The sequence below is a fragment of the Plecotus auritus genome (genome assembly GCF_963455305.1).
Source record: "Plecotus auritus genome assembly, chromosome: 1".
Lineage (NCBI taxonomy): Eukaryota > Metazoa > Chordata > Mammalia > Chiroptera > Vespertilionidae > Plecotus > Plecotus auritus.
The window spans coordinates 51,774,365-51,788,654 of NC_137770.1; the positions used below are offsets into that span (position 1 = coordinate 51,774,365).

The window sequence follows — 14,290 nt, forward strand, 5'->3', positions numbered from 1 at the left end:
GGTTTATTATACTTTGTATTATATTTTTAGAAATTACTTTTAGGTTTATAGTATACACCTTTAATTGTCACAGTCTACCTTTAAGTAATGTTTTATCAAGTCATGTATACTAACAGAATCTAACAACAGTGTGCTTTCATTTCCCCTTTCTCAGCCTTTGTACTTTTGTTGTTACACATTTAACTTCTACATATGTTATAAAGCCCCATAATACATTGCTATTATTTTTTCTGTAAACAGGCAATTATTTTATTTTTAAGGAGATTAAAAAACATATATATGTGTGTGTGTGTGTGTGTGTGTGTGTATGTATATATATATATATATATATATATATATATATATATGTATGTGTATATATATATGTGTGTATATATATACATATACACACACACACACACACACACACATATATATATTCTAGAGGCTTGGTGCATGAGATTCGTGCACTCAGGGGATCCCTCAGCCCGGCCTGTGCCTTCTTGCAGTCCAGGAGCCCTCAGTCAGCCATCTTTAGCGCTGTGCGGAGGCAGGAGAGTCTCCTGCTACCGCTGATGTGCTCGCCAGCTGTGAGCCCAGCTTCTGGGCTTCTGGCTGAGCAGTGCTCCCCCTGTGGGAGAGCACTGACCACCAGGGGGCAGCTCCTGCGTTGAGCATCTGCTCCCTGGTGGTCAGTGTGCATCATAGCGACCGGTTGTTTAGCCGTTCTGTCGGTTTGCATATTACCCTTTTATTATATATGATAGGATTATATTTACTTGCATATTTACCGGCTCTGAGATTCTTTATTCCTTTATGTAGATCCATATTCCCACCTGGTGTCATTTCTTTCTGCTTGAAAGACTTCATTGTAGCGATCTGCTGGTGATGAATTATTTTGTCTCTTGTATGTCTGAAAGAGTTTATTTCACCTTAATTTTGAAAAATATTTTTACTGTTATAGAATTCTAGATTGACAGGCATTATACTACATACCTGGCCTGTAATCTTCAAAGTACCTAAGTGATTGAAGGACACTGAAGAGAAACATGAAAAGTAAATAAATACAAAGGGGATCCTAGATTGGATCCTTTGCTGTGATGAACATTACCTAGATTTTTGGTGAAACTGGAATGAGATCTAGATTAGATGATAATATTCTTAAGTCTGACTTTGATGGTTGTGTTGTGGTTATGCAGGAGAATGTCCTTATTTGTAGGAGTTATATATTAGTGTATTCAGTGAAGATTGCAAAAAGTCTCAGTTCAGGGGTAAAATAATTCTTTGTGCACTCTTGCAAATGTCTGTTAAGTATAAAATTTTTTGTAAGTAGGTAACTATTTCAAAATAAAATGTTTTACATTATTTCAGCAGTTTTATTTTGTATTAGCAGGGTTTATCTTTATGAAAAACCATAATCTATAACAAGTTTAGTCATAGTTATACATTTAATGAATTCTTGCTAGAGTAAATTTGTGTTGAATTTGAACTACATTAAGAAACTTATGGTTACACTGAGAACACTTTTTTCATGTTATATAGTGATATTTAGGTCTTTCCTTCTCTTTCTTTTGTCTCAGCCTTGTCAGACCCAAGCAGTAGACTTTCAACTTCTCCTCCTCCCCCAGCAATTGCAGTACCCTTGTTGGAAATGGGGTTCTCCCTCCGACAGATTGCCAAAGCCATGGAAGCCACAGGTAGGATAAGTTTTTATATATCAGTATATACAGATATGAGAAACTTAATCTTATTAAGGGCAATATTTCTTTAAGAGGCCATAAAGCTTGGTAAGATTTTTAACATCAAGTTTAGTTACAGTGGCATCATAACAGACACTAGCATGAATTACTAATTATTTTGCCCAAAGTCAGTATCAGACTTGCTTTTCCCCCTGTTCAGGTGCTCGAGGAGAGGCTGATGCCCAGAACATCACTGTCCTTGCCATGTGGATGATAGAGCACCCTGGGCATGAGGATGAGGAGGAGCCTCAGTCAGGCAGCACAGCAGACTCAAGGCACGGAGCAGCAGTTCTAGGCAGTGCTGGGAAATCAAATGATCCCTGTTATTTGCAGTCACCAGGAGACATACCATCGGCTGATGCTGCTGAAATGGAGGAAGGCTTTAGTGAAAGGTGAAATTCCCATTCTCCATATTCCTGTTCAGTGTGTTATAAGTGGTACCCCCAAGAGCCCCATTTGTGTTTCCCTTTTATAGGAGCTTCTAATGTATGTAAAGTTGATAGAGATATATGAAAAAGATGGACATTTTAGTTTCAAGTTTATGTTTCTGTGAAGGGTAAGAATGACATAACCAGTTTTATCTTGAATGGATGTTTTTAGGGAAAGAAGAAAAAATTTTATATAAAATTGATCTGAAAAGAGGAAACTGAAAAATAAAATAATTTTATTTCATATAGGTGATACGAAATGCAATGTTCATTTTAACATTAGCAATTGATTTAATTAATGCATTTGATGGAAATGGACTTTTAAGCCTTTTCTAACTCTTAATATAGATTTATATTTTATTCCTTAGTTTCTAATATCTGTACAATATACCCTTTTTAAAATCTGTGATAATATCTAGCCCAAAATGATCTATAATATTTTACAGTCCTTCCTAAAATCTTCCTCCTTCCACACTTCTTATGACTTTAAATCTTAACTTTTCATTTTAGTCCATGAAGTCATATGTATGTAATCATTTGTGCACCTTATGTAATATACAGACCTTTTCTGACAAGATTAGTAAATATTTTCTTAATTTGAAATATTTGTTTCTCTTATGCAAGGATGCACAATCACTTCAATTTTTAAGTATTTAATCATCTGGGATTTAGTTAAGGCCATTGACCTAGTTTGAATTTGAACATGCATTAAGCATCATTTCATTTTTGGCATAATTCAAAATCATATAAAATTATTGCTAATGGCAATATGACACATTTAAAACTTAGGAGCTTTACCAGGGACAAAAGATATGTTTCAAAGTTTTATACTATATTTTATTCTCAGTAATATTTGGAGAAAAAAGTACCATCACAAGCAAGCATGCACCTATGCTTTCTATTCATGATAGTTTTTAAAAATCTATGTTGCTTTCAAACTTACACTTACAGCCCTGATAATCTGGATCATACAGAGAATGCAGCTTCTGGTAGTGGACCACCAACTAGGGGTCGCTCAGCAGTAACAAGAAGGCACAAGTTTGATTTAGCTGCTCGCACATTGCTAGCAAGAGCAGGTAATTACATGTTTCACATCCTTCTCTTGGTTATAGTATTATATACCTTGCTTTTATATTTTAAAGTAAATGTAAAAGGAACAGTACAGACTACGTAAACTAATGATACTAAGTACTCAGTTCCTCCACATTAACAATGACTATTTTCGTATTATTTTCAGTGTATTTACATAGTTTCCAAAAATTGAAACCACAGTATACATTCATAGATTTATTTTTAAGTTCCCTGGGGGTGCAGAAGGACTGATTACTTTTAGATGCTGAGAAATTTCATAAATGCTCTCTGTGGTCAAGCAACTTATAACTTAAGAGTGAAGATGCATATTTGAAATTTAATATTAATAGTGAAAACGAGCTGAAAAAGTACATTGTACCAAAGAAGTAGGCACTGGCTTTTCTGATGAACTCTGTGGACCTTAGGGCTTCATTACTAGGTAAGACCCTAGATAAGCAAAAATAGATTTCCTCATTACATTAATAAATACTTTAGGATTGTGTTCTGGAGGGTAAGTTATAGAGAACCTCTTTTCCAAATTAAATATTAAGATATGTAATTTGTCAAAACAGAGTTTGATCCTTGAAATATTAAAACATAAATAGTGTTTCCATGTACAGAGAGAAGTTGAAACTGTTCTAAAAAATATAGGATGTATAGTTAATATACAATATAATGAAGAGACTGAATTAAAAAAATAAACCTAAAGGAACAATAACAGCCCACATTCTTGGGTGTTTTTTTATATAACAAACATCATGAAGTATTTTACATGGATTATCAAAGATAGATTATTTAAACCTATCAACAGCCCTGCCAGGTATGAGTGCTGTTGTCCTCATTTTACAGAAGAGGAAGCAAAATTGATAGGTAAAATTTTATGTTTATGGTCTGGAATCCAATAAGTCAGCTGAGATAGGCTCTCACCTGCATGCATGGCAGTTAAGAATTGGCGCAATATTCAGAATTATTTTATACATGCAAATAAAATACCTTTTTTGTTTTGTTCTGAGCGGGGTTATACCGCTCTGTGCAGGCCCACAGGAATCAAAGTCGGAGAGAAGGAATATCTTTGCAGCAAGACCCAGGGGCATTGTATGACTTTAATTTAGATGAGGAATTGGAAATTGATCTTGATGATGAAGCAATGGAAGCAATGTTTGGACAAGACCTGACCAGTGAAAATGATATTCTGGGAATGTGGATCCCAGAGGTACTGGATTGGCCTACCTGGGTGTGTGTGACTGCAGCGGGGGCTGCTCTGACTTATTTTCCTGCCCTCTTGTTTATGCAGCTTACTAATAACAGCCTTGCCTAGGGTTGTAACACTGAAAAGTTTTACATCTCATCCTGAAGTTTGGGGCCCTAATGGTTAATGTTACTTTCATACTTGCAAACTAATAAGAAAAAGTCTCTCTTTTTGCTATTTCTGTGAGATTTTATTGCTTCTCTCTCTAGACTAGATGAATTGAGCTGTATTGATTTTAATATCAAAGATAGATTACAAAATAGGCATCAGATCTCAGTTGACTGCTGGGTATATAACATGGCTGCTGTTTTCACCTTGCTATCTGAATGCATGCTTTTCTCCTTCAGGTTTCATTTAATCACTGTTAATGCCTCATTCTAGGAACCAGTGCCACCTAGAGCTTATAAATACCTCTATCCAGGATCAGGGAACATGGTGGGTTTGGACGTTTACATTATTTAGCATTATGCTTTTATAGCAGTGAAACTGAAAAGTTCACAGGTGTAAGTCGTACAGGAAAGAGCATCTACCATGTTAGGTTAATAAGATAAATGAATCCTAATAACTTCTTAGAAATTTAGAAAATAGGTATGCATGTTATAACTAGATTAAAGAAACGTAATTTTCATTAGAGGGATTTAAAATCATTTGAGCTGGGGCAGATGGTCATTTTTATTAACTCTCTTTTCAGTAGGGTAGTCAGTTACTTTTATTAGAGAGAGGAATAGCAAAAAAAAAGCCACTTTAAGATTATATGATGTGGATTTGGATTTGAAAGAAATTTCTTATGTTCATATAGCATTAATGAACATATTGCAAATATTCCAGCATATGTAAATAAAATAGTTAATATCAATAATCTGTTGACCTCTTCTTAATTTTGTGTTAAATTGACTAATAATTTGATATGTAATCATTTGTGCAGCATGTTTGTGAGTCTGAAGACAGGGAAGAAGTGGTGGTGTGTGAACTGTGTGAATGCAGTGTTGTCAGCTTCAATCAGCACATGAAGAGAAATCACCCAGGCTGTGGGCGCAGTGCAAACCGCCAGGGCTACCGCAGCAATGGCTCCTATGTTGATGGCTGGTTCGGTGGTGAATGTGGGAGTGGAAATCCATACTACCTGCTCTGTGGCAGTTGCAGGGAAAAGTACTTAGCCCTGAAGACCAAATCCAAGACGACAAGTTCTGAAAGGTACCTTGAAATTGTATGGAGATCCAGTCCCTCTGAATGATAGTCTCTCGTTAAAGACATGGGAATAGTAGCTTTTTTCATGTTAGGAGTTACTTTTTAACATTTCCTAAAGTCCTGTGATTGCTGGATTGGGAGTAGGAAGGATGGAGGAGGTTGAGGAATTCATGTTCCTGTCAGAGCTGGGGACCTGTAGTCCAGGAACAGTGGTTTATCAGCAGGTCCTTCACTGGAGTTCGTGTTACCTTTGACTTGTTGACAAATTGCGGGTAGGATCCTTGCCTTAATCTTTTGGAAGCTTACGGTTAATTTTTTTCATTGATGTTTTTCACCATATTTTTGATATCTTAAGATCTTTTCCTTCATGAAAAAATAGATTGTTTAGATTAAATGAGCTTCCATTAAAATATCTCTTTAAATCCTTGAATAGCAATTAATCTCTAGTGAGTAGGGTTTTTGACTATTAAAAATCTTTAATGTATTCTGGAAGAGGTTTTGATTTAAAAAGTTGTAGGTGACCCAGAAACATCCCCAGTAATTATTGAAATAGTCATTGATTTTGTAAGTAAGTGTGTACTGCCTATATATCAATGGTGTTTATTACATTAGCCCATAACATGAAATACACTTTTTTATTTTGTGTTGCTTTATTAATGACCTTTTAAAATGTTCTAATGACTTAATTTGCATTTTTGGGTACTAACTGTTTTATGTAAAAACACTTTTTCATATTTGGTGCAGGTACAAGGGACAAGCTCCAGATCTAATTGGCAAGCAGGACAGTGTATATGAAGGTAGTTGTTTTGAGAGCTTCTTTATTTTACATATATTTTTATGTATACCTTCTGTTTAACATCTGGTTACTAAAATTTACCTTCATGTGTTTGTATTTATGTACATGTTAACTCAAATTGTCCCTAGAAAGCTCAAGATAGTTTAATAGCATCGGCCCTAGTTTTAAAAGTTAAAGGAAAAGGACCTGGTTGAAATACTAGTTTTACCATAAAATGTGAATTTCTGTGTGGCATTTTGTTTTCAAAGTAGAAGAAGTGTATATACATTTTCAATATCCTAGTTGAAGAAAGTTAAAAAAAATTAAAGCAAGCATCAGTTTATCTAGAACATTCATTTACTTGAAACAACTCATTTCCTACTGATTATGGACAGGGCTAAAAACTCTTTGTTGACCCTGTAACAATATTTTTTATTAGTTGAAACCTTCATTACTAGCTGTAACCTTTGCTATTGCCTTGGCTGGGGAGAAGTCAATGGGGAAAAAAGGAGACTTATGTAATACTTTTAACAATAAAGAATTAAGAAAAATAAATAAATGGATTTGACTGCTTTGACTCCCTTACCCATCTAGTCTCCCTATGCCTTAGGAGTGCAGTTTGTCTGCTCACCAGGAGATGGTGCCATAGTTCATTTTGTGGGTACTGGACTTTTAGTTCATCTGCATCTTAGATATATCTTACAATAACCATTGCCAGCAGAGTCATGTCATGTTTATATTCACATACCATACATATGTTTATTTAAATTCCAGAAGACTGGGACATGATGGATGTTGATGAAGATGAAAAGCTAACAGGTGAAGAAGAATTTGAATTACTTGCTGGACCACTTGGTTTAAACGATCGACGTATTGTACCAGAACCAGTTCAATTCCCTGACAGTGATCCATTGGGAGCATCAGTAGCAATGGTTACAGCCACCAACAGTATGGAAGAAACTCTGATGCAAATAGGTAAATTGACATGCTAATTGGCATGGATTTCATAGAGTCTATATTAATTTATTTTTTAGATAAATAAGAAGGTAAAGGTAAATAAAAGAAGAGTAAGGATTCAACATTTTCTCACCCCATCAAGTATTTTGAGCCAGTTGTTTTTAACATATTTTGAAGGTATTATATAATATTAAGGTTTGATTTTTGTGGTTTTTATGAAATAGCGAAGTGTTAAAAATTTGATAAAATATGAGTAAGATTTTTTTTTTTAACTTTGTGATAAGAGAATCCTGGAACTGATTAGAAACTATTTTGCCAACTTTTTTTATTTAGGTGAGAGGGTGTGATAACTTTGCTATAGGGAATACAAAATAAAGAATTGGGACAGTCTTGATGACCCTTTATGTGTAAAAAGCATGTTTTAAAACTATATCTTTTCTGTATTTGTTAATATCAGCAGATGTGATACATGAGCAAAATAAATAAAACCAAAATATTTTAAGAAGCATGTTTGTTTTATAATAGACTAGAGGCCTGCTGCACGGATTTGTGCATGGGTGGGGTTCCTAGGCCTGGCCGGTGATCAGAGCCAATTGCGGCTGTCTCGCCCAGTCCCGATTGGGGCCTGCCAGCTCGGGGGAGAGCCACGGGAAGTTGGCCGGCCAGCCGGGGAGAGGGACTGGGGGAGGTTGGCCGGCTGTGGGAGCGCATGAACCACCGGGGGGCAGCTTCTGCGTTGAGCATCTGCCCCTTGATCAGTGCGCGTCATAGTGACTGGTCGACCGGTCATTCCAGTTGTAACAGTCGCTTAGGTTTTTATATATATAGAATATTGACTTAGAAGTATCTATTTCTCCCGAGGAATTTTCTGATTAACAAAGTTCCAGATGAGCAAAACACTTTGGTTTTCTGTATTTCCTTGTAGCCTAGAACCTAGAAAATTTTCAGTAGTCTAGATATTTTTTTCCTTACCATGTTGAGAACTAAACAAAACCTTGTTTTTCAGGTTGCCATGGCTCTGTAGAAAAGAGTTCTTCTGGGAGAATAACATTAGGTGAGCAGGCAGCTGCCTTAGCAAACCCTCACGACCGAGTGGTGGCTTTAAGGAGAGTGACTGCTGCTGCTCAGGTACTTTTGTCCAGAACCATGGTCATGAGAGCTCTGTCTCTTCTCTCAGTCAGGTAGGTGTTAGTTTGTGTCAAGTTATGCTAAGTTAGCTTTGAGAATATGTTAGACTGGAGTCTGGTATTGTTGGGAGGATGAGATAGAATTTTTAGAAACTTAATATCTACTATTAAATGACAGAAGTTGGACATAGTCATCACTGCTATTGATTTGTTCAGTCATTCAGTTAATACTTGGCACTTCTTAGGTAGAAAATGATGCCATTATAGTAACTGACTCAACTACAACATTTTATTATCTGAAATAGGAAACTTGGGCTGTTGATCAATTTGGTACAAGTAGAAATAAAAGGTCAAATGAGTTTTTCTGCAGAATTAATCAACCATGTAGCTAAGTCAACCTGCAGATTCCATTATGAAGACTTGCCACGTTCAGACTATGGAGTATAATGTTAAAAAAAGGAAGAGAGCCAAGAGTACCTGAAAGTTATCCATTTAAGAAATTGTTAAGCTAGGGTATTTAACTGTCATTGAAGATAGAAGGACCCTGAAAAAAAACCTCAAAATAAAATTTAGATAAGACTATGTGGTATTGGCTTAAGAATAGACAATTTGGACAGTGGTGGAGAAGAGTTCAGAAACTGACCCACACGTATAGATTAACACTTGATTTATGGATTGATTTATGAGAGTGTTTATACTGCAGAGCAATGAGGAAAGGATGGTCTTTTCAATAACCTGTGCTAAGTCAGATGGTTTACTCACATAAGGGAAAAATGAGTCTTGACCCCAAACTTACACTATAAAACAAATATTTCCAAGTGATTTTTCCATCTAAATGTAAAATGTAAATCATTAATGTTTCCCAAAAGTAACATAGGAAGAATTTATTCTTGATTTTGGGATAGGCAGAGATTTCTTAAGCAAGTCACAAAAGACATTCATCAAGATTGATATATTGGATTGCGTTAAAAAAGAACTTCTGTTCAGCAAAAGTCATTAAGTCAGAAAGTTAAAAAAAAAGTCACTAAATGGGAGAAGATATTAGCAATACATATAACCAACAGAATATATAAAGAATTCCTATAAATCAATAAGAAAAAGACTTATCCCAAAATGGGCAAAATACAAAATAATACAAAAGAGGATCTCCAAATGGCCAATGAACATGAAAGATGAGTTGTTCAACCTCATTAGTTTTCAGAGAAATAAAAACCCAATGAGATACTATTACATACCCACCAGACTGACTAAAATTTAAAATACTGAGGGAACAAGGTGAGCAAGGATGTGGAACACTTAATGCTCTCATACACTGCTGGTGAGGAAATAAATTGGTACAACTACTTTGGAAAACTGTCTGATAGTACAGTACCAACTGAAGGTGAATATTAACATACTAGAGGCCCGGTGCACGAAATTCGTGCGGGGGGGGGGGGGTCCCTCAGCCCAGCCTGCACCCTCTCCAATCTGGGACCCCTTGAGAAATGTCCGACTGCCCGTTTAGGCCCGATCCATGTAGGATCGGGCCTAAACGGGCAGTCGGACATCCCTCTCACAATCCAGGATTGCTGGCTCCCAACTGCTCGCCTGCCTACCTTCCTGATTGTCCCTAACCACTTCTGCCTGCCAGCCTGATCATCCCCTAACCACTCACCTGCCAGCCTGATTGATGCCCAACTGCTCCCCTGCCAGTCTGTTTGCCCCTAACTGCCCTCCCCTGCAGGCCTGGTCATTTCTAACTGCCCTCCCCTGCAGGCCTGGTCCCCCCCAACTGCCCTTCCCTGCAGGCCCCATCGCCCCCAACTTCCCTCCTCTGCCGGCCTGGTCACCCCTAACTGCCCTCCCCTGCAGGCCTGGTCCCTCCCAGCTGCTGTCCCCTGCTGGCCTAATCGCCCACAACTTCCCTCCCTTGCAGACCTGGTCCCTCCCAACTGCCCTCCCCTGCTGGCCATCTTGTGGCGGCCATCTTGTGTCCACATGGGGGCAGTCATCTTTGACCACATGGGGGCAGCCATCTTATGTGCTGGAGTGACAGTCAATTTGCATATTATTCTTTTATTATATAGGATTAGATAGGATAGAGGCCTGGTGCATGGGTGGGGGCCAACTGGTTTGCCCTGAAGGGTGTCCCGGATCAGGGTGGGGTTTCCCTTGAGGCGTGGGGCGGCCTGGGTGAGGGTCCTGTGGTGGTTTGCAGGCTGGCCACAACCCCCGGCGACCCAAGCAGAGGTTCTGGTATCTGGGATTTATTTATCTTCTATAATTGAAACTTTGTGGCCTTGAGTGGAGCCAAGCCTCCTGCTCACTCCGTGGCTGCAGCCATTTTTATAGGGATTTATGTATCTTCTATAATTGAAACTTTGTAGCCTTGAGCAGAGGCCAAGGCAGGCCGGAGGGGGCAGAAAGCTTGGCTTCCTCCATTGCCGGGGGCAACTCAAGCCTCCTGCTCTCTCCATGGCCGCAGCCATCTTGGTTGGGTTAATTTGCATACTCGCTCCTGATTGGCTGGTGGGCGTGGCTTGTGGGTGTAGCAGATGTGCGGTCAATTTGCATATTACTCTTTTATTAGATAGGAGTCCATGATCCAGAAATTCACTTCTGGGTATACATCCAACAGAAATGCTTACATATGTACACCAAAGACATAAGCAAGAACAAACACAGCAGCACTATCATAATAGCACTGTGCTGGAAATCACCTGATTACCATCTGTATAGATAAACTAATTGTGGTACATTTTATTTATACGTCAATGAAAATGAATAACCACTGCTGTGATGCAACAACCTGGATGAGTCTGTTACAAGCAGTGTTGAACAAAAGAAGCCAGACACAAAAGAATACTTTATTATTTTAGTTATACAAAGTTAAAAAACAGGTGAAACTGACTTACGGCTTTAGAAGTGAGGATAGTGGTTACTTTAGAGGGCCTAGTGACTGAGAGGGCCCAAGCATGCTTCTGAGGACCTGGCAATGTTCTCTTCTTGATCTGGAAGTTGCATGGGTTTGTTCAGTTTGTGAAAATTCATGATTTGTGAACATTCCCGTATGTTACACTTCAGTAATTCAGTTATTCTTCAAGTATACATCAATGTATTTTTTTAAAGTTTCAATAACAGTTTCTAGCATACATAACATTTTTGGACATCTCTTAGGAAATGTATGATAGTGATAGTGCAGCTTGCCTTTAATTTTGTTTTTTTGTATTATGGATGATATGCAGGGCTCTAAATGGTCCCTTAAGAAAACTTTTATCTTCATCCATCTGAAGTGTTTTCCTTTCCTGGCAGTGGTTCCAGTTGTAGCCTGGCTGCTGGTCTTGAATCTCTGGGGCTCACAGATATCCGAACGCTGGTTCGATTAATGTGCTTGGCTGCAGCAGGGAGAGCTGGCCTCTCCACCAGCCCTTCTGCCATGGGAAGCACCACAGAACGCTCACGAGGTGGGCACAGCAAAACCAACAAACCCATCTCTTGCCTGGCCTATCTGAGCACAGCAGTGGGATGTCTGGCATCAAACACTCCTAGTGCTGCAAAACTCCTAGTGCAGTTGTGTACACAGGTAAGCTAGTTTTCAGTGCTTTTCTTGTTGCATTGCTTATTTCTAACCGATTCTTAAAAGACCCTTTTGAGATAAAATCTTTGTTCTAAAATTATATGTAAAAATTAAACCTATTTGTTCCAATTGCCTCTTCAGAACTTGATTTCTGCTGCAACAGGTGTAAATCTAACTACAGTTGATGATCCAATTCAGCGAAAGTTTCTACCTAGCTTTCTCCGAGGAATTGCTGAAGAGAATAAGCTTGTGACCTCCCCAAACTTTGTTGTAACTCAGGCCCTTGTGGCATTACTAGCAGACAAAGGGGCCAAACTGAGACCTAACTATGATAAGTCAGAAGTTGAAAAGAAAGGTAACTTTCATACCATTTAATTTATGCAATCTTCTAATGAATTTGTATAATCGGTTTGATTCATGTTTTTTAAAATGTGTTTTTCATTGCTCTATATGGTGAATTACATAACATGTATGCTTCTTAAGTTTAGATTATAAAAGAAGTACATGAATACTTTTTCAATGTGCATGCAAATAAATATTAGAAAACCTACCAAATTAGTCTTGTTTGATTAGATTATTTTTATTAGATTATGGTTTGAGTCAACATAGGTCAGTGATTTTCAACGTTTTTCATCTTTTGGCATACATAAACTAATTACTAAAATTCTGTGACACACCAAAAAATATGTTTTTTGCTGATCTGACAAAAATAATAGATATAATTTTGATTCATTCACATGGAACAGCTGTTGTGTGGGCTGTTGTCATTCTTTTTATTTGACAGTCTAAGGGAAAGGAGGTCAGTGCCCCTGACTAAATAGTCAGGTATTGCATGTTTAAAAATTCTTGCAGCACACCAGTGTGTCCTGACACACTGGTTGAAAATCACTGCCATAGATAATAACCCTGATAGGTTTTCTTAATAAGATTTAGATAATGGTAGTGCTGTTTTTCTCTGTCTTAGGATGATAACGCTTTGAAAGGAGTACTTAATCACTGCTGTCTACTTTTTTTTTTTTTATCAGGACCATGTGGTCAAGAGAGATGGGCCTTAGGATCTCAGCCCAGTCCCTTGACTGTCTGTTAAGGTCACTTTTGAGCAGCAAAGGCCAAATTCTTATTTTTTAGGGCATGCTGCCTTTGCCCTGGCCTTAAAATTATTTTTGCTGCATTCTTAGTCTATGTGTCCTTAGAGTAAAGACAATTTATTGATTGATGAATATAAATGTACATTTGCAGTGAATCAGATTTATTATAGAGTTTGATGAGATAAATGTTTTATTATATCTTGTGTGCATAAGTTAGTGAAATGATTGCTTGCAAAAGTGCTAGTTATTAAAAGATATGGGTTAACCCATTTTTGTTTGTTCACCACCACCAGTTCTCACCTGGGCATCATTTCATTATTTTGTTTAAGCAGGTTTAACTGCTCAATTGTATGTCCATCCTTCCTATGATCCTTCTGCTGTAGGCCCTCTGGAGCTGGCTAATGCCCTGGCAGCTTGCTGCCTGTCCTCCAGGCTGTCCTCACAGCATAGGCAATGGGCTGCTCAACAGCTTGTGCGCACTCTTGCTGCACACGACCGCGACAACCAAACTACTCCACAAACACTTGCTGATATGGGAGGAGATCTCAGAAAATGTTCCTTTATCAAGTTGGAGGCTCATCAGAACAGAGTATGTATTTTGAGTCCCAAGTGTGCTGATCGCTTTATGTAAATAAAATAGTTTCTGCCCTTCTCTAAGAGCTCAAAGTTTACATCTCTCTCTCCCCCGCCTTCACACACCACACACACACACACACACACACACACACACATAAAGTTATCAATATTTAGCTGGTAGTTACCAACTCTCTCTGTATGTTTGTTTGATATAATATTATACAAACAGGAAAATCAGATGGTGGATAAAAAGAAAACCAAAGAAATAGCCTCACAAAAGATGAAGGCTTATACATGCAAGAGGAAAAGACATTGGCCTCACTGTTTTAATATAACCCACTGGGCCCTTGAGCAGTGACAAGGGCAGTTTAGGAAATGAAGACGGGCCTCTGTTCACTAATTTTAAAATCACTTCTTGCCTGGCTGGTATGGCTCAGTGATTGAGCATTGATCTATGTACCAGAAGGTTCTGGTTCGATTCCCAGGCAGGGCACATGCCTAGGTTATAGGCTCAATCCTGAGTACAGGGCGTGCAGGAGGCCACTGATCAATGATTC

General features: G+C 38.1%; 1 protein-coding gene across 7 annotated transcripts in view; it reads left to right on the plus strand.

Moving 5' to 3' along the window:
• HERC1 (HECT and RLD domain containing E3 ubiquitin protein ligase family member 1) overlaps positions 1-14,290 on the plus strand; it is a 184,558-nt gene that overhangs the window by 127,053 nt on the left and 43,215 nt on the right. For 6 of the 7 annotated variants that reach the window (XM_080659702.1, XM_080659705.1, XM_080659703.1 and 3 more), the window contains exons 41-51: positions 1,560-1,676; positions 1,879-2,110; positions 3,098-3,222; positions 4,231-4,451; positions 5,392-5,660; positions 6,399-6,451; positions 7,204-7,404; positions 8,393-8,567; positions 11,805-12,075; positions 12,211-12,424; positions 13,541-13,746. In XM_080659702.1, the coding sequence (XP_080515828.1) occupies positions 1,560-1,676; positions 1,879-2,110; positions 3,098-3,222; positions 4,231-4,451; positions 5,392-5,660; positions 6,399-6,451; positions 7,204-7,404; positions 8,393-8,567; positions 11,805-12,075; positions 12,211-12,424; positions 13,541-13,746 (2,084 nt within the window). The remainder of the gene's footprint in view (positions 1-1,559; positions 1,677-1,878; positions 2,111-3,097; positions 3,223-4,230; positions 4,452-5,391; positions 5,661-6,398; positions 6,452-7,203; positions 7,405-8,392; positions 8,568-11,804; positions 12,076-12,210; positions 12,425-13,540; positions 13,747-14,290) is intronic. The other variant, XM_080659704.1, reaches the window with a different exon arrangement.